The sequence below is a fragment of the Tetranychus urticae genome, chromosome 1 (genome assembly GCF_039701765.1).
Source record: "Tetranychus urticae isolate SD_2017Ah chromosome 1, NJAU_TeUrti_SD_1.0, whole genome shotgun sequence".
Lineage (NCBI taxonomy): Eukaryota > Metazoa > Arthropoda > Arachnida > Trombidiformes > Tetranychidae > Tetranychus > Tetranychus urticae.
The window spans coordinates 10,407,575-10,433,714 of record NC_142958.1 but is presented as its reverse complement, the minus strand read 5'-3'; the positions used below and the strand labels follow the sequence as shown (position 1 = coordinate 10,433,714).

The 26,140-nt window shown below is 31.5% G+C and overlaps 2 protein-coding genes across 2 annotated transcripts; one reads left to right on the top strand and one right to left on the bottom strand.

The window, feature by feature from the left end:
- The first annotated feature begins 313 nt into the window (after window positions 1–313).
- Window positions 314–3,278, top strand: LOC107361402 (uncharacterized). Its single transcript, XM_015928225.3, has 5 exons — window positions 314–637; window positions 838–1,201; window positions 1,413–1,720; window positions 1,785–2,034; window positions 2,149–3,278. The coding sequence occupies exons 1-5, from the start codon at window positions 553–555 to the stop codon at window positions 2,348–2,350; spliced, it is 1,209 nt and encodes a 402-aa protein (XP_015783711.1). The 5' UTR covers window positions 314–552; the 3' UTR covers window positions 2,351–3,278.
- A 1,633-nt stretch (window positions 3,279–4,911) lies between these two features.
- On the bottom strand, window positions 4,912–25,702 carry tyn (trynity). The gene is made up of 12 exons (XM_015928205.3): window positions 25,267–25,702; window positions 19,247–19,558; window positions 18,594–18,715; window positions 14,794–14,941; window positions 11,867–11,979; window positions 10,746–10,977; window positions 9,603–9,973; window positions 7,356–7,489; window positions 7,000–7,221; window positions 6,730–6,874; window positions 6,305–6,470; window positions 4,912–6,237 (listed from the first exon to the last, which is right to left on the bottom strand). Exons 1-12 carry the CDS (start codon window positions 25,376–25,378, stop codon window positions 6,068–6,070), a joined length of 2,247 nt encoding a protein of 748 aa, XP_015783691.1. The 5' UTR covers window positions 25,379–25,702; the 3' UTR covers window positions 4,912–6,067.
- Between the last annotated feature and the right edge of the window lie 438 nt (window positions 25,703–26,140).

Genomic DNA, 26,140 nt, shown 5'->3' with positions numbered 1-26,140 from the left:
TTTACACCGCTCACTCTAAGCGTTTAATAAATAGGATTGAAATCAAATTTATGGGCTAGTTTGGCCTAATAGTAATTAATAATTCTCAATAATCAAATTAAAACTAAATTTTACAAATTAAACCTAATAATAACCTAAATATCATTGTTTAAAATTAGTCTCATTTTTTATTGATCACCCCTTAGTAACAGTAGCCTTTATTAGTCTCTTTCATTATTTTGTTTCCTTTCGTCAATAGTTTTGGTTCCTTTTGAGTCTGTTCACAAATTGCAACCAAGAATATGACGTCAATTGTATCTATTCAGTTCTAATGGAATATTAAGGAGAAAAGAAAAAAGAGTTTCATTTGATTCCAATATGGCCAACACTAATTATTGTCATCTATTTTTTTCTACTCAACAGTTCAAAACATTTATCTGATTATGTTTTAACTCGACTTTTTATATTGTTTAATCGTCAAAGGTTGAATCTGAATAAACACTTCAACGAGTTCATTGGACCCATTGATGAAAAAAAGGCCAAATCACCGAATTTTCATGTTGCTTATAAAACATGTTTAATTGGTTATACTTGTCGATATTTTTAATTATCTTGAGCAATTTCAATGTTGATGGAAGATTCAGACGATTGTCTTCAGGTAAATATTTTCATTTTTAATTTACACTTGAATTGGTTTCCTTAATTATCGGATGGCACCGTTTCGAACATTTTTGTAGATCGAACTACAATTTACCAGAGAAAATCTTTCAATTAAATTTTTCAATTAAATTTACCAAATTGACTCAGTAAACTTGTATCGATCTGACAGTAATCTAGATTTGTATTTATTCAATAAAGGTTTATCATCATTATCATCAGCTTCATCAGGTCGATGGCGTTTGATGACACCAAATGATATAATACGAAGCTATCCACTCTCCAAACTGGACAACTCAAAAAGGTATTACACATATTCTGACGACGAATATTCGACTGAAAAAAGGTTTTCAAATGGACAATTCAAAGGACCGTTCATTAGTCAAAGATACCAACCAATTAATCCAATTAAGTTTGTCAACCATCAAAGGTTACCAATTTATTTGAATCATCATCGCTACAGCTTTCTCAATAATCCAAACTCGTATGAAAACGATTCAGAGTCAAATAACAATCAACCTCAACACTATCAGAAAGACCAAAACACATCAGACGGACACTTGAGGTGAGCAGATGAACATTTAATGCATTTACATTTAAAAAACGTTTGAATTTCAAACTTTGAAAGAAATGTTTTTTTGTAATCAAGCTTAAGTAATAGATATCAACCTGAGAAATACCCTGGTTCATTGTGGCCGGTATCGATCTGATTCGCAACCTACTTCTTATGAAATGTGTTTCTAATTGATATTTTTTTGTCTTTTATGCCCTTTTAGGACAAATGACCAGCTTAAAGTATCTTCTAATTCCACCCAAAAAACTGGAAACGAAAAGCACGAAAATGCAAAAAGCTCCGATGAAATTGTTCCAACATACACTGAAAGTTCTAATGTTAAGTCATCAAAGTTGGAATCTGTTCAACCAAATTTATCTTCATTCAATTATCAACGAATTGCTTACATGAAGAAAGCTTCTGTCGAATCTGTTGATGAATCAAACTCATTATTCAGTCCTTATCGATCTACAAATCAACCTCATTCAAGTAAGCCAGGATCACCATCATTCAGTGACCTTTACTTTGTGGGTAAGTTCACTTTATATTTTATCCAATATTTTATTTAACTAATGACCAACTCTTTCTTTAACAGCAATTGTAGTTGGTTCGAGTGGAGCTGCGATATTCGCTGTAATTGGTGCAGGTTACTGTTTCTATCGATTCCAACAGCACAGCAAATCAGCTGCTGATGTTGATTACCCTGCATATGGCGTCGTTGGTCCAATAACAAAAGAATCAGCAAATTCTGGAAATATTTCGCCTGTTGGAGACCGAAAACTGGCTCAAAGTGCACAAATGTATCATTATCATCACCAAAAACAGCAAATGATTGCTTCTGAAAAGTGAGTCAACTTATGATATCAAAGCATGAGTAATATTAATATAAACTGTTGAATAGAACTTGAATCAGTTAAAATCAACTAATAACTTTAACATTTCATTTGTGTATGTATTAGGGTTGTGGCATCTCGTCATACTTCAGCATCTGATGTTGACTCGGAAGAAGAAAATGAAGAAGGCGATTACACTGTTTATGAATGTCCTGGATTAGCTTCAACTGGCGAAATGGAAGTGAAAAATCCTTTATTCCAAGATGATATAACTCCAGTTTCATCTCCATCAGTGGTGAATAATTCAGATTCAAAGGATAAAAAATGATGGACATTGGACATTATCTTGTCGATCAAAATAGCAGTAAAACCTATCATATTTTGTTCTCATTCAAAGAACCTCAAGTTGTGATTATAAAATAACGCTAAGATAATTTTTGTTAGACTTTTCTTTGTTGGCAGTTTATCAGTAATTGGCTTGAATGTAAAAGTCGACTCAATTGCTAACGAATCTTTGGTAATCGAAAAGCATTACTGATGATTATGCAAATAATAATGAAAATTATTTTACCGTCAATTATAATCACACAAATACCTTGAAATATTTTCTCCCAAATTGGAAAGTTAATTTTATAATTATCTGCTTAACTCGCTTCAATTGACAAACGCTAATATAAACGCAATTTGAATCAATTTTCACCCTCAAAAGCTAACAATTTCAAAGGAACTTATTTATCTTTTAAATGGGAACTCAATTAGAAAGCTATTGATTGACTGCCCTTACCTTGCAGTAATTGTACAGAAACACAAGCTATTCTGACTGTAAAATATTGACTCTTTGAATGCATGAACATGAGGATGAAAACGAGAAACGAATGAATCCTTTTCCATATTTGATTGCTATTCACAATTTTACATGTTATTAATGTTATTACTATTACAGTATATCGATGTCAATCATTATCATTTGTGTTAATCAATGGTGATCTTTAAATGGTTGTTATACTTATTCCTGTAATTTATCGTTAGAACACACAAATGAGACCAAATCGATTGTTATAACAAATGTAAATGCAAGTTATCCTGAAATGGACGCCTCTCCAACTCTTAATCAATATATCACTAATTATGTTTTCACAAGAATCTATTACTATGAAGCCAGAGAGACCAAATTAAAGTGATTAACTGTATGTAAACCCAATTTATTGTTGAATCATTCCAATGTCTATTAAAGTCATCTTGAATTTTGTTTGAAACACTGATTCATTAAAAATAATTTACTATGAAATTTGCCTGAAAAACAAATAAACTTTCATTAGTAAGTCGCTAAAACCAGGAAGTTCATGTAATAACAAAGAAATAATCAAACAGGAATAAACAGCTGAAAATACGATTTAAATAGTTAACAAGTGGTTAGTCTAATGGTTCATTGACACTTGGTATCATGCTGTGTTAATGCATTTAACAATAGAGAAATTAAATGGAAACAAAAAGTATATTAAAAATAGTTACATGAATATTCTGCTTCTATTGTGGTCCACATTAGAACTGTAGTGACCAATAGATTGAAGTATATCATTCAAAGTCGTCTGGATCACATTCAAACATTTATTCGTGAAACCCAAGTCAAACTTATCAATAGTTATTTTTATGTCGATATGGATCTCATTTGCAGCAAAAGACTTTAAGTGAAAGATTATCAGAAACGAATGATCGGTGATTGAAGTTCTGAATTTATGATACTTACGCCCATGAAAGTCACTGTTGAAATATGAAGTCTGTAGCTTGAAAGGGTTCATGAGCTATAAAAAAGTACAAAAAATAACAGAAAACCCAGTTTATTACATCAACTGAATCCATTTTTTTGTATTTGCCAAAAGGTTTTAAAGTACCTTGTCTTTGATTGTTGATTTTGCACAAAATATGTGTTTGATTGTGAGAATGATGATTATTCATCAATGTTTCCGCCATGTCCTGAGATTTTTCCGATTCAACTGGCAAATAACAATCAACCAGTAAACCATTCAATTGATTGTGAGAAAAAATCAGGTAAAGTGACAAACAAGCGACTCAAGATGTAGCAAAAGAGGTTAACTTATAAACTCGTTTTGATATCAATTGACCCGTGCCTTGATGGTCAAATGACTTTTGCTTCTCATCATCATCATCAACTATGCATTTTTGTGATCAGTATAATTTGCAATGAAACCCTCGTCTTTACCCTTGTCAAGGTATTATAATTTTCAAGCTTCTTATTCAAAAAATGAACATCTTATCTTGTATTTTGTTGTTTTTTCAACGGAACCAAGAATGCCATTCAAACGATGAATAAATTTATGTTTTGATGATTGGAAGCTTCCGTCAGGTTTACTCATTCGTATCGTTTTCAATGCTTACACATTTTCAATTTTGAACCATTTTATCTACACATTCATATAGAAATGAAAATAGAAAAGGGTTTATCAAAAATTTTCTGCTCCGAAATTTGCTTATCACTAACTTGGTAGACATTCAAAGAATGAGGCAAATTCAATAAGCAAACCCATGGTGCTAAATATTATGGGTATTGATTCATACTTTCATAATTAATTTTATTTAGATTGTGTGAAAATAAGTTAATCTTAATTCCTTTGAAATTACTCAAATTAAATTAGATCCAATGAAGTATTGCCTATTATTTTGAGTAAAAAATCCCATATAACCAGAGATTGCTCAGTATCCAACCGTAAGCAGCTATCAGATAACTATTTAGTTATAATTGATCAACTAGTCATTAACTTTGCCTAGGAAAACAGAGGTTGACAAAGAAGGCAATGTTTTAAGGTTTATAACTGATAATGGTAATAGTGGTCAAGACAGTTAATGAAGAAAACAAAACGAAAAGTTGAGTTCAATATGCATATACAATTTTATTTCAATAAATTAATTTTGATGAACAATAATGTTTTACAGCCAGTTGATTGGACAGTCATAAGTACCAATTCAATTAGATTTAATCAAGTATCAGGTCAAATCTGGATAATGATCATTTTCTGCTCATTCATTTGAAATAATAAAAATAAGCTTTACATTTTCTGTCTCGTTTTGCAAAACATTGCAAACTCATAGTTGTTTACATTGAGAAAATTTGAAAACAATTAGTTTTGTAATAAATGATCAAGATCAAGACTGACCAGACTTAGAACGAATTGAGGTTTAAAAGTTGCTAGGTCAAAAGTTAACTCAGAATGATTGGTCAAATTCCGATTGTTGCAAGAATATTGTTTTCTGGTTCTATTTGGTCAGATAAATAAGTTTAATATTTATTTTATATCGGAATAAGGCCAAAATATAAGTGCAAATAACGAATTGTTTGCAAGTCCAAGTCAACTTTTGAGAGAGAAACTAATTCATTTTTTGACCTCTGATGATGTGAAGTGAAAGAGATGAAAGAAGAAAAGAAAAGACAAGTTCAAGGGAAAGATAGCGAGACAAATTCCCAAAGTTGAATTATAAATTAGAGGAAGATAGAATTGAATAAGAAAACGGGAAGAAGGGATGACAAATGAAAACATCATCATATGAAGGATGAGAAAGGGAGAAAGCAATAAATCACAAAGACAATCATTTGTCTCTCGACACATGACCTGTCCATTTTAAACGGTGGGATCAGGTCATTCTCATCACCTCAAAATAGGAAGAAAAAAAGTCAAAATACAAACAAAAATTAAACACAGAATGTTAGGTTAGGTGGGTTTAGTTGAGTGTTTAAGAAACCAACACTAACAAGTGTATTTGATTTCATTAGTTGTCCTTTCTTCTTACTGTTTAATTTAATGTTTGTTCTTTAGTTTTGACGTTTTATAATTACTATGATAAAGGTGGGTTAGATTTTTTGGAGTGATGAAAATGATGAGCAAAAATAGTATGGAGAGGTATCAATGGAGAAGAGAGGAATTAAGAAGGTAGATTAGAAGATTAAGAAATTCACAGTTTGCAGGTTTTGTTTTCTTTCAGTTTACCCATCGGTAATTATGTAAATATTAATGTAAAAAAATTTAACTAATCAACGAAGAGTAACTTTTGTTGGTAATTTCATTCGTCGATGTGCGGTGAAATAAGCCACTGTACAGACATACATCACTAGAAGAAGAGCACTTATTACACTTAAAGCCATCAAGGAAGTTCGGGATGCACATCGATCCATATTAGCTATTGATTCCTTATAAAATGATTCTGTGATAAAAATAAAGCAAAAATATAAATTAGAATATAATCTAGAAGATAATCTCAATTAACATACCGTTGGCATTTAATTGGTCCATTGTTGATCTAGCAGCATCAGCATCATTAAAATCTAAAACAAGAATTTCACGGCTTAGGGTCATCTCATCGTCTGTTTCATAATGCGCTGACCGACGCTTCCTTCCCCAAGATGCCATTTCTTCCCGACCAGCAGTGCATATTACCTAAAAAATTGAAAAAAGTGACGATGATAATTTAAGTAATTGTTACCAAGAATGTTTTGCTTTTCAATAGATGACAAAACAAGTTAAATAGCGAATAAACAGTTACACAGCTGTTAATGTTGTTTTCTTTCTTTCAAAAGTGTCCTGATTATAATTGATTTCATAGAAGACTGTTCTCTACTCATTTCCCATGAATAATGGTTTATTAACAGACATGAATAACAAAAAAAAGAAACAAAATTACTGCAAATTAACTTACTGGTTCACATTTGCCAATACAATATTTAACGTTGCACTGAAAGATTACTCCGTATGACTCGGTGAAACGGAAGGCTTCGTAGTTGCTTTCCAAAGCATTTCCGTTCTCCATAAAGCTTGGGAAAATGGAATTATCAACAGGACATCTAAGGTGAACAGGAAAAGAATAGAATGTAATTCAAGTAACAATAACATAAATTATTTCAATAAATGCATCTTCCAATTTTAACAAGAGTCGTCCAATTATTGAAATAAACTCATGTATATTTACCCATGATCATCAATAATCTCAAAGGTACTTCTAGCATCCTTGGCCATAGCCACACAGCTTCGAGCAAATATACCATAAGGCGTACTTTCAGGAATTTGAATTCTGAATGTTAATCTGTCACCAATTCTAACAGTCGATGCTTCCCTTCCATCGGAGCCATAGATTAAGATTTTTGGTAATGGAGCTTCAGGTGACGAAGTAATTTGTAAGGTATCAGGATCTCTGTAAAATTTACAAATTTTAGATGATTAATTGATCAATATACTTTCTCTAAATGAGACACTAATTTATAGAGTCAAGAATCGGTTGTAGTTCAATGAATTGAGTTAAGGAAAAATAAATAAAATTGTATTTACCTGACTGGCATCATACCAAAAGATACATTTCTCGAGGTTGTTTCATAAGTGCATCTCACATGATACACTTTGTCAGCTTTGGTGAGAACTACATTGTGGTGTTGAAGGACTACTGTGTTGGTATATACACCAGACTAAAAGAACAAAAATTGAAAAGAAACAATTAAAATTGAGACTCTTGAAATCAATTTGACTTCCAGCTGTGAATTACTTTTTTGCATATCAAGTGTTTGATCAGCTGATTTACTCAACTCTGCAGTGGCGCAAAACTTGAAATGTTGACTCTCTTATCAACTAAAAAATCAACAATCAATAAAACTTTGAATCATGCTAAGCAAACGGATCAATGTTTCTGCCATTATTGGAATGAAATTTGAATTGTAATCCGATATGTTTGCTGTTGGCAGAGGGGGATTGTAATCATATGCCTTCTATAGTTGCAGTTTAAAAAGTAAAATCAATTGAATCCTTTAGTATTGACTGCACATGAAACTGGTTTTAAGAGTAATTGTCTGTCAATTTGAAAAATTTGGGACTACCATACTGATCCATTGGCATATCAGTAAAATATCACACATTTTCATTCTATGTAATTTAGTTTGGTTTATTACCGTAATTCGGGTTTCTAATTACTGGCAATGCTCTTTACCATTACTGAGAACAGAAGTTGATCAAGTGTACAACTATGTTCATTGGAAGAAACAAGTTTAATTACTAATCAAGAGTCACTCTACTGTTTCATTGTATATCATCCAAAAAACTAGAGATCATTGGCATTGCCTACATCACCGTTTTAAACCAAAATAACATCATTATACATTCAAACAAAACAAATCTAAATTAATTAGTCAAGAGTCAAGTGTTTTGTTGAAAAGATGACAATATGCTGTGAACAATCATAATCAAAATTGAAATCTTGATTAAATCTGGAATGAACTACTCAGTATCTCAGTGAAATTGATTCCCAAAAGACAAAAGAAAGAGGAAATAGCCCTTTAAAAAAAGATAACTGTCATGAAAAATTAATTATCTCAATTAGAGACAGTAATTATCCGGTAGTAGGTTAAGGTGTATGCATACAACAAAGACTGTTAATAGCAACAAGGAAGTCTCCAACATCTTAATCTTTGACTTAATAAAGGCCTGTTGACCTTAGTATATCATCAAATTAGGCCAATGCCAACTTTACTCATGAAAAAAGACGATTAACAATAGTTGAGTTATCACTAATTTATGCGGTTTAAGTTGAATTGAGCAAACTTGATAAATCTTGACAGAAATGTCCAAATGAAATAAAAAACAAAAATAGAAATGCATTTTTCAAAGGTAAAAGTCTAGTCTTGTTCAGAATAAATTCCTAGTGTTGATTTACTGTCAAGGTCTGAATTCGTTGGCTTAATTGTACTCTAACCCTTTACTGCTAGAAACTGGCCGCTCAAATAGACATTCAGATAAAAATGAACTGAATAGGAAGGTTAATCTACAATAAAGCAAATGTAATATTTGATTGAGTTCACTTCTCTTGCAATTACCGGATTTAAACTGATTCACAGAAGCATTAGATGATTACCGAGAATCAAGAAATCGGCCAACAACTGACTTAACCTAATCTAATCAATAAATGAGGAATGGCGATGAAAAAAAGGAGTAGAATCTTGAGATCAATATAACACCGAATCACTTAAATGAAGAAAACCGTTGTTTTGATTGGTTCGGTCTCAACTCTCCTGAAGTTATTCAAGCCTGATTAAAGCTGTTTTTATATGTTCATCATGTAACATCAAAGTGTTTGTAGGTAAAATGTATTGAGCTACAAACAAAACCGATACAAGCAAAAAATGAATCTTGCTCAGGTTAAGGAAGAGTTTTTGATGGCTAATCTCTAAACAATACGAATTGCTGTTAATTGCGGCAGGAAATTGTGGTATCAACCTGTACCTGAGAATCGGTATGAATGGCATTGGGTCAGCTTTAAAAGAATAAGAGAAATAAGATTAAGTGGTCATTCATCATGTTAGAAATGAATGATATTGGCAGCTTCTATTGAACACTTGTGACTATAACTTGGTAATAACAAAAGGATGCAGATGATGAAGAGAAGTGGGTGGAAGATGGAAATTGATTGAAGATTACATTTGATAGGAATGAAAGCTAATTGTCGCCCAATATACTGAATAATGAGTAAATTAACATTCTTTGATTATGCATTCTGATTATTGATTAACCAACATTGAAAAATGAACTTACCAATGACTGAGTATTACAATCTTGACCAATCAATGACATGTCCAATTGAAACTGTTGACTATTGCGAATATGAGCATTGCAAGTTTCACTTCGGCCCAATGCGTAGATTCGTCCATGGAAAGGCCTTGAAGTTCGAACATTGACAATTATTCTTGTATCGGTGCACTTGAGAGTAACATCATAACAAACTCCAAGAGCATCACAGGATGGATCCATTTTGGTTTCATCACGAACCGGAAGAGTAGATGAAATTGGTGGTTGTGTTGAGGCTGGAATGACGGAAGGTTTACCATTCAATGTTGTGGTTTGTTGATGCGATGGACCGGATGAAGAAGGTGGTGGAGGGGGTGGAGGAACCGGTACTGAATCATCTGGAGCAGTCAATATCAAAATATAAACATGAAGAGAAGAGAAAAAAAATGAAGAGGAACCAATTAGCAAAGAACTTTTCTCAGCCTTAAAGAGGAATAAAAGTTTCAACAAGGAAGTGCCAAGAGGAGCGACTCCATGCTGTAAGGTGCCAATCTCAATTTATCTCAACAAATAAACACATTGGTCCATTGAAATAGTGTTCACACAGACACAATCAACTATCAAAAAGGTTACTCTTTTAATCAATTTTTCACCATTTTCATCATTTCTCTTTTTATAAACTTTTCATTTTCCATTTAACTCACCTAACGGCTTCTCTCATCATTTTCAACCTTTTCAGCTTCGTTGGTCAAATGGAATTTGAAACAAAATTTTTTTCTAATTTCATCAATTTTCATAACAATTTCTTCTTCCTAGTGCGTGTTAAAAGGACATTCAGAATAATCTCCTTTTTTATTCAATGCATCATGGCTAATATACTAATTGTATGTTTTCTTATTTATCTCGCTCTGTCCTCCTCTTTTTTGCAGGTAACATGATGATGATAATGAATAAAATGAATAAAATGAAAGGTATCATCATAATAATGGAGTTTCCTGGCTATTCTCTTGCCATGTCTTGTAGATAAATAGACAAAATAAGGACAACATGATGAATCAACATCATTGACTAATAATAGTCTTCATCTTAATATTGGCTTCGAAGATGAAATATTAAATTCTGATTGACTCAATTGCGAGGCATAATTTAAAGAGAAATGAAGTAACTTACTTGTACATGAGGCTTCCAGATAAACTGAACTTGTGTCACCGGAATCAAATAATGGGAATGGACTATTGGCCGATGAAAAGGTTTCAGATCCGTCGGGAAAAGTTTTATGGTCAAGATGGTAAAGAGCACAATTGGGTTGACCTTGTTTGAAACTTGGACGATAAAGGATTGAACGACAAATGAATTCATTTTCAATGGCACAGGCTCGGATGCAGCCACTTTGAGATTTTACCTGTAAATGAACATGTTAAAGACAATTAGACAAATAATCAAATTTAAAGCAACTTTGCTCATTTAAATTCAAGTCGTGATTCAACTTGTTGTATCGCCATGATTAATCACACGAAGACGGAGAAAGTATCTGTTGATGAGTTGATTGGTTGCAATGAAAAATCAAAGTCAATTAGACCAAATAATCAAGTTGATCATACAAATTATTCATTAGTTTTCGGCAAATCTCAATTAATGCAATCCAATTCAATTTTTGCTAACAATAAACATTTTCAATGATAATGAAAAAAATGTAAACAAATTAAGTGCAAACTGAATCCCTTCCTTGTTATTTCAATCATCATCATCATTACTATCATGATTGCGATGCGGCCTTAAAGTAAAACATAAATGTTGCTCAGTTAAGCAACTAGTCTAAACTTGAAGTTACGATCACTGTTTTCATAAAATGTAATAAAAATAATAATGATGATAATAATAACGATAATGACGGCGACATAACAGCATTTATCAGATATTGATTATACAGAAGAAAAGGTTAGAAGAAGAAAAAAAAACGAGAAAAGACGTTTTTTTCTGGCTCACAATCCAACAAATAAACATTAATTGATCATCATCGTTATGAGGGAAGGTGAAGAAGGGTTACTTTAATAGGAAAATGCGGAAGCAAAGTAGAGCTTCTTTTTGTAATCACAAGGCCAATTTAGTAATGGCTATTATGTTCAATTTTGTGGCCTTTTCAATGGAATATGATATTATATAAAGGAAAATGCCGTTGATTATTATTGTTATTAAATTGTGTTGAAAGGCGATTTTACCATTAACCTAAACCTAATTGATCAACTGATTATTTGATTTAAAGTGATTCTTCAATTAACATGATTACTTACCAGTAACTCTTTGTCTGGATAATAATTTTGTTCAACAAAATAGGCAATCTTGTTCAATGGTAAACCCAATTTAGCATAATCATAAATCTGTTGGTCTTGACAGATATCATCAGCTGTTGAGAAAAGCATAAAATTATCATTAGTTTAATTCAATTTAATATCATTTCCTTGAGAATTATGTGTTAATCTCTTTCTTGTTGCTCAGTCATGATTAAAGTTAATTGTTTTGACCCAAAGATTAAATATGGAATAATGTTTACAAAAGCAAGTTAACCCGATTCTCAGGTAAACTTGATTATGCTTTACCAGAAATGAAACCAGATTAATTATGGTAATCATGGGAATGAGTAAACAAGCAAGATGGCTTATCATTTGCGGAATTGCTCTGTAACTGAACAATCAATTGGATAATCAATGGAGCAAGGTTAATGTTGAAAAATGAAAATCAAAGTAATAACAATTGAAAAGGAAAGATGCTTAATTAATATTAACATGATTCCGGAAGCACTAATCTGATCCATTATTAGTTTGAAATCAGTGAACCACGATCCTGTAACAAATTACTTTTCATTGATCAACAGCAATAAAATCCATCAAATCTTATTTAATTCATCAATCAAATATCAACTGTTGACTGTTGGGATGAGAAGCTTAACAATTAACAGAATAACCTAATTACAATGAAATTGTTTCAACTCATTGTTTTACATTCTGTGTTTATGGTCATTACAAGAATCAAATTTAATTGTTATCACTTTAAGGGCAATGTGAACCTGGACTAATTACACTTGAAACAATTGACTTCTCATTTGAATTACAATGGACAGTTAATTTTAAATTTAAAACAAATTGAAAGAAACAAAGTAATCAAATGTACAAGAATCATCATGATTAGATCAATCAGATGAATCAACAGAGATAATAGCTATTGAGGCAACTATGAAAAGCTCAGTCTTTTAATGTGAAAATAATACATGTTCAAGTTTATCATTTCACCATAATTATCACATTTATTAATCATTATCATCACCACAATGCAACATTAAACATGTAACATACCAATTAAAGGAACCATTTTTCATTGCAATCGCTTCTTCCGAGTTTACCTTTTTAGTTACATCAATAATATCAACAACCTGATATTATCCAAGTTGATGATAAAGTTGCCAGAATAAAGATCGTAATAACAAGTAAAAAAATGGTGAAAATAACTAAAAAATCATTCAACTGTACTTGACAAAGGTATAATATTGCTCAAAATTTTTTTGTTATTTTTGATGTTCCTTTAAAGAAACTCTTCTCTTGATGATCAATGGAATTGAATTTTGGCTGGTTAACAGTTAAATGGCTGATAAGTTGAGAATCAATGGGTTCAAAGGTTCTAATTATTTATTATCAACTATTATCAACAAGACAGGTAACGGTGTTTCTACTTGGGTCTATTGGTACCTCCGAGGGAACCGGATTAATAGACTATGAGAAATGAGGTTTAAATGGTTGTCTTCATTATTAGTCAATTGTTTTACGGTAAGAGTGATAATCATTATTATAATCATTATAAGATTGAAAAGGGAAAAAAAGTCAGGAAATTTTAAGGAAATTTCATTGGGAATGTTTTGCAAGTACAAAAATACAATTGAAAACAACTCTGTATGCTTATTATTTCCGCGCCTGGCAGCACTAAGTATAAGCACGATAAAAGATGAGATGATGATGATGATTGAAGAAGCAAGAAGATGTTGAGTATGTAAAGTTGTTTCATCTTTCAACGGTTCGTTTCATTCAGAATAATTCTTGTCTTCAAGGGTTACTAAAGTATCTACAAGCCTTGAAAAAAAGATATTCCTTAAAAAGCTACTTTAAAATGTTGACTTGTTGATAGTTTTTGTCTCTTCTTCATTCAAACAAAATGTATTAAGATGTTGATGTTGATGGTGATGATGATGATGATGATGGTTATTATTATCAAGATGAGTGAGCATGAATGGTTAATATTGTGTATATTAATGGATACATATGGCTGTGAAAAAACGAGAGTTGCTTTCTTTTAAAAGCTGCTCATTTTCATGGTAACAATCAACTGGACTTTAAGCTTCTTTTTCATCAAGACATGCTAAACTTGCTAGTGACCATTAAAATGGCCAGTCTAAAGTCATCAAAGTCAATTTTCAATGAAAATCTCTTTTAATACTTTTAATGATTATTCAAGTTAGTTGGCTACAACAGGCCACCTTTTTGACCCTTTTTCAGCGCCAAATAAATGCTTTGATTGTCTAAATCTTCTCTATTGATTTGATGATTCCTTAAAATGGTCAAAAATTTAATCAAAAGCTTCTTTCGCTCTTAAAAGTATCAGATAAACTAAATTGTAAAATGTTAATCAATTGGTTTGACTAAAGAGAAGGTTAAATCACTGTTATCATCAAATGTAATAAAAATAATTGTATGTTAAACTGCTCATCCCAATCTTGATCATGAATATACTCAATGCACTGACCCAACTAACAAAATTATGTAATACAATATTAATATGCTGAATAGTTCATTCACAGGAATAAAGACTTTTCTGTAAAATGATAACAACGATGTCGACGCATCAGAGTTTCCAAAAATCGCAAGGCTTTTGCATTTAATACAATTTGCTTCTTTAGTTCGATGTTTCTTTCAGACAATGTCTCGTTCTCTTCCTTAGTGAACACCTTTGTGGTCGACTGTCTAACTACGGGCTCTTATCACAAAAGTAAACTCAATTTGATTGGAAAATTTCAAGATTAGATTCTTAAAGTTGAGACGAATAGTTTAAAGCGAAGGCAATATTAATCCTTGATGAGCTCAATAGCATGGTAAGAATAAAAAGTTAGATAACTTGAACCAATTAACTGAACACAAGAGATGATTGAACATTTAAATTTTAGATGTGAACTTACCTTGAAGACAAGCATTTTCAAAATAATCAACTCCTTGAGCTTCAATAAGATCAACAGGAAAGGCACCAGGAGATCGACGATCATATTCAGATAAATGGCATGATAAGCTTTTATAATTGAATTCAACTGAACGGCAAAGGAAGCGAACCTACACAAGAAATAAAAAATTTAATTAATTTTCAGATTCAACAATTAATAATCAAATGTAAAACAAGGTTAAATTCAATTCAATAATAACAACAAACCTTTTCTTCATTAGTATTCAATGAAACAAAATAAGTTATAATCTATACAATATATTAGGGTGTCAAATAAGTTTTGCGGTTGGGTATGAAGTTTAGCTTAGAATTGACTGAAATTTCATTAGATCAAATTATGGACTCGAAGTATTAAAATATCGTTTCAATTTTCCAAATTGAATAATTGATGGCGTTTTTGTGAGCGTCCGAAAATTTATAGCGAAAAAATCGACAAAATTGATTTTGACCTCTGTTCCTGAATAGACCTAGTCTTCTTTGAATGAATTTTCTAAAAATTAAGATAGATTGAGGTCCATAGAGATGAGATCAGGTACTTAGGTTAGGTTCGCAAGTATTGAGAATCTGAGGTTAAAAATTTTGTGACGCGTCGCTAGAAAATTTGATGAAAAAAGTTGGTGAAAAAAAAAATTTTGGTCGATTTTTGTACCCTTTAAAAAGCTGTAAAAATGCAATAATTTTGTGAATATTTGTCCGATTTTGATTTTTTTTGTTTTATACTGATTAATTAAGGCTAAGTAATGTTTTAGCCAAAAAAGATCACAATCAAATCTTTTTTTCATAGTGAACCGCAAAATATATTTGACACCCTAATATAAAGTCAAACTATGAAATTTTTGCGGGAAGATTGTGACCAAACTAAAAGGGTTCTAAAGAAAATTTTCACATCGAATGAAAGCCCTGATTGAACTTCAATTACGAAAAATAGTCAGAGCTTTCTCGGAATTCAGGTTACTGAGAAATCAGCGTTTAAACAGGGTAGGGGAAAAATGCAGAATCCGTATCTTTTACTATTGACTTTGGGAGAAAAACTTTTTTTCATTCAGATTGATGGTTTATTGTTGGGCTAGGAGTTTATGTAAAACTGTCTTTCGAGCAAAGAGTAAGTTAAATATCTGGTGCTCTGTAACTGTGTAACTGTACAACTCTCAAAATCAACGAAAATTCTTTAGTTTTTCTCTTTGACAATGATTTTTCATCAACAGTTCGAGTCTTTAAATGTGGATTGAATTTATTGTATTCAGTGAAAAGAAATTTACGATCAGCCATGATCGGGGGCTCAGCTTGTAGCAATTAAACGAAACTCGATTCTTTGTCAATTTTATTGCAAAAATAATATCAAATCATTTTTGTGGACATTTCATGAAAGCTCTGAAAACTGTTGAATTATTTGATACAAAAGTCAACCTTTGCTTAATGATAATCTATGATAATCTGAATATCGTGTTAACCATTTATCCTTTAAGTGTCTTGTATTACGGTACAAGTGTAATAAATGACAGCAACAGGATTAGGAATTAATGGATGATTAAAGTTGCAAGATTTGTGTTTAAACATTTAATCGTTTAATGTTAATGTGCTTAACTTATTAACTCAAAAATAGGATTAACGATAAGCTTTGATTTTTGTTTCAACATGTTAATTGGTCAACTGACTCAATAACAAACAAGTTAATCATGAAACTGTAATTAATCATGTTAAGTTGTAAACATTGATTTCAACAAACTTTTCATGGTTTCTTCCGTTTCAGATGAATATTAATTGACTTGAAAGGAAATGAAAAATTAAGGTCAACTCTAATTTTAATCTCATGACGAGACCAGAATTCAATATTAATCTCTCACAGTTACCTTAACTGTTATACGGAATTTACTCGACAAGGTTATTTATGCTGATATAATGAATAAGTCTGATAATAATGGAAGCAATAACGATGATTGAGTTTAAACCAATGAATCGGTTCATTTTGAATCACAATGAAACGAATGAGAATAAAAAGCAAATTCAAAGTCATTTACTGTTTTTCAGATGAATTTCAATTTATGTTCATTTTATTGCGCATTTTTGGATAGCAAACTCATGTTATTGCTTTTTTATTATTTTCTTCATCAACACAGGAAAGCGGAACAATCAAGTTGAATAAACTTGAATGCACTTTGCTCAACATTTCAATATTTTCTTCGTTTGGTGAATGATAATTGTCAATTGATCTGCGATTATCTTTCAATGTCGATTCGTCAGTTAATTGAGCTTTTTGTAGCGACCTTAACCTTTCAATGATTTCACTCATTTTTTTGCATCTATTAATGAACTCCATTGAACTTGATTTCTTGCTTTAATAATCAACTTGATGATTAGTTAAAGAGTGACATTATTTCACAATAATTCAGTCTATTGATACTTTCATTGATTCGATAAATGGTTGACAATAAGCAAAATGAAATACAAAAGAAATTATTTTTAAACAATTTTTTTCTTCTTCTTTTCTTTTCCTTTTTCAGACAATCTTTCAGATTCATTGTTATGTCACACAGAACTGATAAATGGTGTTAGTTTGTTCCGATTATGAAACAAGGTTCATTCATTTACAAAGAACAACCAGAAGAATCAAAGCGATTCCTTGTTTTCCCATGTTTTCAACATGAAGAATCAGTCAGAACAAGGAAAGAGTGAGATAGAAAGACAAATAGCTTACATTATTTTGAGAGACAGAAGAAGGAAAAAAAAGTAACGACAAGGTAGACAGTAAGATGCTTGTGACTGTCAACTATTTCAAGTTAGGTAAAAGTTCAATTTCAGGGTGAATAGAGATGAAGAAGAAGGAATCAAAGGGAACAATTTAGTTCATTGTTTCCTATCAAAACTGTTTTTTTTATTTGTCTCCTAAAATGAACCACAAAACCGTTCTTGTTTTGTCCTTGTTAACATTACTTTGGTTTTTTTTAATTTTAATCAATAACAATTGCATTCAATTCAACTTGTCTGGCTCAATGTCTTGCACTGACGACTCAAAGATTGATCAACATTTTGATAATCATTAATAGTTGAGCTTTGAAATTACGGAAACAAAATTGTAATCAATTGGCATGCAGTGCTACAATTAGATGAAAAATGTTCAATTGGCATAACAAGCTAATCTGATGAGATGATATTTTTAGACTTTTGTGAATAATTGAAACTGAATCACTGGTTGTGCCTTTGAATCTCGTTTACCTTTTCCAATCTTCTTCAATCTTCTCATGAAGCTGTTAAAAATATCAATTTTCATGATGATTATTTGCTGATTATATGTAACGGTTGTTAGCTGAGAAACTTCATCTTTAGAAATTTTGAATCTGATTCTCATCTTTTTATCTCTTTTCCTGTCACATCAGCTGTAAGCTCAAGTCCATGAATAGGATTTGCTGAGCAACTATGAAATAGTGAAACAAGCTCATGTTTGAACTGAAAAGTTAACAAACAATTAGTTTAGCAATTAACTCTATTGTGAGTTAACCCGTTACGCTTGTATAATTATTCAATTAACAATCGGTTTAAAGCATGTTAAAAGTCTAGTGATGTGCAAAATTAAAGTTAAAATTACAGAGCAATAAACACACAATCCATTCAAGTGTTGAAATGGAAACATTTTTCATTATTATATTTAACTCATCATTAGTTAATGTAATCATTTCCATTTAAACACAATCAACTGTTATTTTGTTTCATTAAAACGTTAACATTATTGAATATCATTAGTTGATCAACTTGTGATTTACTTACCTCGTTGAGACAAGCAGCTAAACAGGCTTCTTTGTTGGAAGTGTAAATGATTGCATTATCTAAGCCTCGAAGTACTCGATTGGGATAACGTTCAAAAGTCCAAAGACGATTACAGACATTATCTGAGGACAAGAAAGGTGAAAGAGTTTAGTCTATTGAAGGGTAACACAATTCAATGCTCAATAGTTTTGCTCAGTTCATAATTAATATATTTTTGCATTATTTGCCTGATTAACTCTGAAAATGAAAATTTCTTGCGTTTTTTCCTACAAAACTTCAATTTTAATCTTGTTCAATGTGTTTTATTTTTATCGTCATGATTATCAGAATCATTTGTAACTATCATTTAAAGATAATAAAGAAATTGTTTTCAACTGCAATTTAGATTAACTTGTCACGCTATTTTGATCTTTTTTCATTGGCACTGAGAGCATAATAAAAGACTCGAGTTGAATGGAGATGATCAACAGTGAGGAAGACTAAAGAGCAAGACTTGAAGATGTTTAAATGATGATGATGTTGATGATGATGAGGAACAGGTTAGTCTGATGAAGCTTTCAGATAGACTCTCATTTAGAACATTTTTCCAACTCTGTTCTCACCCTTCAACACTTTTTTTACTTTTCTTGTGAATTTTTTCTTCTCTGACTTACCTGATCTTAAATGCAATTTAGAGAAGAAGTAAGCATTATTGGCTTTCTGTGGGTTACTTGATGAAGATGAGGCACCTTGTTGAGGTCCTATGGATGATTGAGCTACTTTGGTTGATAAAGTTTCATTCTGTAGTCGACATGAGGTTTCCTGATTCGATGCCAAGGGATTGACAACAAATGAAAATGAAGCTGAAGTACAATCAGCTTCTTCGCGACACCAACCCAAACATTCATATAAAGATGCATTTTTCATTGTGAAGTAAGTTGATCCAGCATAATCTCGATTGGTCATCTTTTCAAAGCTTATTTTACCTGGAAAATGGAGAGATGACAAGAAACAAAGTCAATCATTAATGAGGCGAATATGGTCAATCACTTTAAAGTGAAAGCAACAAGACAATAAAGGTCAATGTCAAATCAAAGTTCATTCAAATGGGAAAAGGACACAAAAGAAAGTGAAAAAACAAAGAAACAATAATTTTAGCGAAAAAAAGACATTCTTTTCATGTTTCAGTAAACAATTTATAAATATAAACTTGCCTTTGAAATCATTTAACTGTTCATTGAACATTTATTGAAGCAATTTCATCCGTATTTTAGTTGATTAAGAGTCCAACTTGCAATTAATTATTGGTGAAATTCAGTTTAAATGGCTATTCAAGTTGTTATTTCATTTCTTTAGACCATCTCTCAATCATCTTCATTATCACCCATTGATATTTTCAGTTTGATCACAATCACAACTTGCAAGGTTTACCTTTTCAAACAACGGTTCAAATGGTAAACTTGTTTTCAAGTTTTCTTTGATAACATGATAAACAAACATAAAGCACATGATAATTATCCATTTCATTGATATTATTCTTGATCCAGATAATCTGTTGAAACCTTGAACTTGATGGAGACAGGCACCAACATTTGTTCAAGTGTTATTATGCATTATCATTGCTCAAACCACCAAATTAATTCAACATTTTTACTCGGATTATCTTCTCAATAGGAGATTACCTATTTCCTCTCTCTCTAACCATTCCAACTATCATCATGTTCATAACATGTTTATGTTCACAACTCACGATCATCTCTCAAAGGGTTGCTTAAAGAGCGATTCAAAGTTGAGATTAATTCGGATTCATCGTGTGGGAGGCTTTAATTAAGGTAAATAAAGGTTGAAAATGAACTCAATAACTTTAATCAAATGTTCAATTTTCATCAATAGAATCATTGTAAAGAATAAAAAATATTCAATTTTTATCGATATTTCAAGTGATAATTGAAGAGATTGCCATTGATAGATAGAAATTGAAACTTTTGCAAATACAGAAAAGCGTTCAATTTTATGGGAATTTTGGTCAAAGATTTGGTCCTAAGAACAAGGAATAAGAACATTTCATTTATTTTGTTCTGCAAAAAGTTCCCATCATCATGAAGAAGATGGTGTTGATTTTTCTAGGATTGTCCTGATCCAGGAGAAAAAAATGTGTTCCAAAGCGACCTCAGGCCAATGACACCTGAAGAAAAGATGATCATTTTAACATTGGCCTTTTTGCTGCCTTTCTGTTTCTCCTCCTTCTGATCTTCTTCCATTAAGAAGCGCTTAAATGTCACCATTTTAGCAAATCTATTTTTTCGTATTCTTATTCTTGGAACAAGTTGAACCAAAAAAATAATTAACTTTCCACTCGGATAAACCAAGAGTAACTCTCTTTGATGGAAGCCCACCAAGAGAACAGGTTGACCGGTTTCTTGTTTTTCGCATTTCTTTCTTTCTCTTCACATTATCATCATTTTCGCATCTTACGACCATAAATACAATAGTTAAGAGTCCATTTGAATAAAGACTTTTCTTCTTCGCCACCTTTTCTCCTCATTTTGTATCTACAAAGATTTTCCTTTCATTTTATTATTACGACTCTCTTTCACCATTATCATCATCATCATCATCTTATTTATCCTCCTTTTTCTTGCCTTTCTGATTACTCAGCATACCATTGCTATTACTGAAGGTGTAAGATTTTAACGTGATTTTAAACTCTAGATTGGTGTCAATAATGTTAATGTTGGGAATTTGTGTTAATGTTGCCATTAGTTTAGTTTTGTTTTTTCACAAAGGCAAAGGTTCTGGCATTAACACTTAAATGACTTGAAACTGCTTCATTATCAAATTGCAATAACAATAAACACTGAATAACACACCAATAGCAATCATTTTGTCACCAATGACTATGCTAATAGCACATTGGGAATAACAATTAGCATTGCATCTAATAGTAAGTAGACTAATGGTGAGTAGTCATTGCAATTTGAATTCACTGTGTTACCAGTTTTGTAAGCAAAGGTTAACTTGAGAAACTTGATCAACAGCAGAAAAGTGATTTTAAGAATTGAATATTTTGCTTTACTTTACTCAAAGGGTTTGTTGCTTGGACTTGATTAGCTTAATAACTTGTAAAATGATTGATGCTTTTTGCTCTTCACTTTAATGGACTTGCATTAACAACATAACCCAACATTTGAATAGACTAATTGGATTTAATTGAAATTAACACATTTTTCAATCTTGATCAAACATCGTCCAGGCAAGTCCAGTGGGTTTATAATAATCATTTAATTGGCTAATTCAAACAAATTGTTGAGCTAATTTGGGTTGATTTATATGTTACACTTGACGAAGCTGCTATTATCATAATAAATCATTTGGTTTCTATTTGCACAACAAGTTGATATTTGATGAGAGCAAATTATCACCAAAATGAAAATTGATTATGAAAAATTGTTTCCTTTTCTCCAGCAAAAGAAAGAGAAACTTGAATAATTATGATGATTAAGGGTGAAACTAAGCAAGTGCAAATGATGAATAAAAGTCAGAATCATTTTCATTACAATAGATAAATGGTACAACGTGCTGAAGAGAATCACAAGATTTTAAAAGAGATAAGCAACGCTAATGAGACTTTTCACTCCTTTCAACCCTAAAAACAACCATCTATTATCAATTGATGGTTAAAAGACTCAACCTATTGGCCCTGTGTTGCATTCAAAATTTAAATTGTTTTTCTTCGCCATTTGCACTCAGCAAATCAAAGGCACGATTATTCAGTTTCTTTGCATTGAAGAATCACAGTTTGTTGTGACCAGAAATGAATAACTGGTGAAATTGATGATCAAATGAAGTAATCCTAATGAACGTCTAATGACTCAAATCTCAGCCAAAAACATGAACTTATTATCATTTAATATCTGACATTTTTAGGGAAATGTCACCATGATTATTGAAAAGATTACAAACTGAGTTCCCAAAGTGACTGAATGACTGAGTTTGTGCAATTGATTTGGCAAAACATTTATTATTGGAAATGATTCTTGTGTGAAAAAATAGACTTTTGCTGTTGTATTTTTAATAATCAACAATCTACCTGAGAATAACTAATTTATGGGAAAAGAGGAAAGATAGTTAATTATGATGATGAGATGGTTTGCCTGAGTCGCATGTTATGCCAAAGTTGTGTATTGACCGAGAAAAGGTCTCTCACCTTTCATTAGGCATAAAATGTTTTTTTTATTCACTTGCAACAAGTAAGTGAATAGTGAAAGCAAAAAATTGGTCACAACTTTTTTTTCAGTTCCAAGCATAATATACCAGTGATAATGGTGACAATGAACCATGATCAACTTGGAAACTTAGCATGGGATAATATTTTTATCGTCTAACTAAAAGTGCACTTTTATGAATCTATCCTAACCTAATCTAATCTAACCTAGGTGTAGTTGATTGCTTGTCAACTGTGAAAATAACAACATTGTCAACTTATAATCATCAACTTTTCTGCATTAGAATTTCATTTTTTATTTTGTTCATTTTCTCCTGAAAAAGAGGGTAACTGATACAAGATATATATTTATTTGCAATAACTTGAGGTAACTAGAGAAGCAGAACTAGAACTGTATCATTAAGTGTTATTCCTGATTGACCAGTCAACATTGGAGAAGCAATATTTTCTCTATTTTTTGAAGTCAAGTCAAGATTGGTGATGAAAATTATTGAAATTACGTTCAACAGTTACATTTACCGGATTTCTTGCAAGCAATCAATTCGCTTCTACCAGAATTCAATTAAGCAATCAGGTGAAAAGAAAGACTATTAAAAGAGGCATTTCAATGAAATTGTATTCTTATTGTTTAACCTGATCGAAGACAAGAAACAGTGAAAAACAACAAACAAATGGTAAACAGGAATTTGATCATTTTTTGTTTTTACCTGTTAAATGAAAAGAAAACAAAAAAGGAAATGAACAAGACGGAAGTTAAACAGTATTAACTTTTGTTGTTCATCATCATTTACATCATCATGTTCATCAAACAAAACAGTTCAACAAAAGCATATGCATTCACTCACACCTTCATTCACACACATTCACACTGAAAACTTACCTCATCACTAAGACAAAAAGGAAACCACCAAAAAATATTGGGGTTACCCGGGCCAAATAGTCTTGTTTTGTTGTAACATGTAAACAACAACGAGCAAATAATAAGCAAGTAAGGTAATAATTTTGACCTTTAATGCAAGGTAAGGTGAAGAGAAGGGGAGAGAGAGAGAGAGAAGAGCTGGACAGAACAGGATTGTTTTATTATCGCAGGTAAATTTCATAGCATATAAAGAGGTCACTTGGATGTGTCTACTTATTCACATTTGTTATTATTATGATTTATGCTCGGTTCAGGGTTTTCTTGTGCGTGTTTAATGCTTTACTTGTTTTCATCTTGTTTATCATCTTCATCGTTTTACTATTTCATAAGGCATGAAGAAAAGGAGTGTCATCGTTTAGTGGGAGAGAGATGAAGATGGTCAACAGATGATAACGTAAAGACAACAAAACTATCATTTAACTGTAAATTATGGCAAAAAAAGCATTCATTATGATTGACCGTGAAGATTAAAAGTTGACCAACATAAGACTTCACAAGATTACAATGGAAAAGCTATTATAAAACTTTACAATTTTACTCATCATTAAAGTTTATCAAAATTCCTACAAATGCTGGGAATCAGTAAAAGGACTGAACAATAAACAGCAACGAGACTCGCTTGACAAATGTTGACAAATTGAATATATTTGTTGCAAATATAATTATTCTGAGCAAATTCAATTGAATGTCTACTTTGTAGTCAAAATGAATATGATATTATCTGATAAGGAAGAAGAAAGGCTGAGAATGATGACAGGAAGTGAAACAAGATTAATCAATAAGAATCGACCTTTTGTTATCAAAATCAAATTCTGACAAAAGAGGATGAGACTGAAAATGATCAACATGATGATTATACTTGTTATCAAATTCAAATTCAAAATCAATTCAATATCAATGTAAACTTTACATTGTAAAGAGTTGTCAACGATTTTCATCAGTTCCTTAATTCAGTTTTCTCATCTCAATAACTATGTTGATTTGTCTACTGATGTGACAATTGCACAAAAGTAACTCAACTTCAGGTTCATCATTTTCTAACTGAAAGGTGAATTAAAATTCGAAGAGTTGAACAAGTTCGCTTTGAAAATAGTTGCTGAATAAATCAGTGATTATCGATTAGCTTTTGAATTGCAAAGTTTTTTTGTAAAGCTCACTGCGCTTCTCAAATGATAAAAAACTGAATGAAATCCCTTGTAACTCTCCAAGCCTGAAACTCAAATTTGAAGCAAATATTTACCTTTGGTTTGTTTATTTGTTAATCAATTGTCTAAAGTCAAGTAGCAGATTATGAGAATTGATGTATCATGACTCAATTATGCATGAGATAAATATTTAAATTGTATCATTGATTTGTTTGCAGATGAAAGCTTCGATATTATTCAATGGAAAGTTAATCCAAACTGAAATGCATTCTGAAACACTAATCACCAGATTACAAGCACAGCAAGAGTTTAATTTGAAAAGAATGTCTTTTTTTAAAATGAATATCAGTTGAATTTGATGAAAAGCAATTAATGATAAAATTTGAAATAAAAGGTTAAACTTACAATGAATTATTGGCAAAACTAAAGTTAATAACAATACAATGGACATTGATGATGGTCTAGTTAAGGACCAATGTTGATAATAAGATTTCCGATTAACTTTGCACTGGATCATTGTTGCTATTTTGGGCTTTACTAGGTATTAATTGTAATAATGTTTGTATCACGAGATAAACAAGAGACAAGAAATGCTCTTGTTTGAGTGGATGAAGGCGATGATGATGATTGTGATGCCGATGGAATGGATATGTTTGATAATATTAAATTGAAAGGACAAAGTGGTGATAAATGATGAGGATGATGAAGGTGAAGAGGAAGAAGAAGAAACTTTGCTTAATTTTATCACGTTATCCTTTGGTCTTCAAGTTGTACATAAACACTTATCACTTAACACAAATAAAATACCTACATAACTCCGTAAGAGTGAACTGGCAAACTGAACTTGAATTACCTTCTTAACAACCTACTTATCCTCTTTCCTTTCATTGACTCCCTCAGTCTTTATTTCATGCTCCCGGGGCTCTTCATCTTCATCTTCATCTTCAACCTTCACCATCAACTGTCTTATTCACCTTTCTTCATGTCATCCTGATCCTCCCCTCACCATTCTTCCTCCCTCATCACAATTATTAGTTCATCATCTTCTTGATTCTGTAACAATTTCATCCATTCATTTCTGATTCATCATTTCAATAATCACATTGCATTAGATTGCATGTTGTATGTACTGGATAAATAGTCAATAAAAACGACACAACTTGTTGATACACCTGATATTTAAATATTATTGGATGATTGCATTTTGACGATTTGCTTTTTTTGATGGCAAATGTTTTTTCAGTAGATCCATCGGATTGTCCACAGCTTTTCGAATCTC

Coding starts and splice junctions, on each gene's coding strand:
- LOC107361402 (XM_015928225.3), top strand. CDS start 553: ATGTTTAATTGGTTATACTTGTCGATATTTTTAATTATCTTGAGCAAT. Junction 1,721..1,784: donor CAGTGACCTTTACTTTGTGG/GTAAGTTCACTT, acceptor TTTCTTTAACAG/CAATTGTAGTTGGTTCGAGT. Junction 2,035..2,148: donor CAAATGATTGCTTCTGAAAA/GTGAGTCAACTT, acceptor TGTATGTATTAG/GGTTGTGGCATCTCGTCATA.
- tyn (XM_015928205.3), bottom strand. CDS start 25,378: ATGATCCAGTGCAAAGTTAATCGGAAATCTTATTATCAACATTGGTCC. Junction 19,559..25,266: donor AGTTTTGCCAATAATTCATT/GTAAGTTTAACC, acceptor TCCATTTTCCAG/GTAAAATAAGCTTTGAAAAG. Junction 6,471..6,729: donor GTATTGGCAAATGTGAACCA/GTAAGTTAATTT, acceptor TCAATTTTTTAG/GTAATATGCACTGCTGGTCG.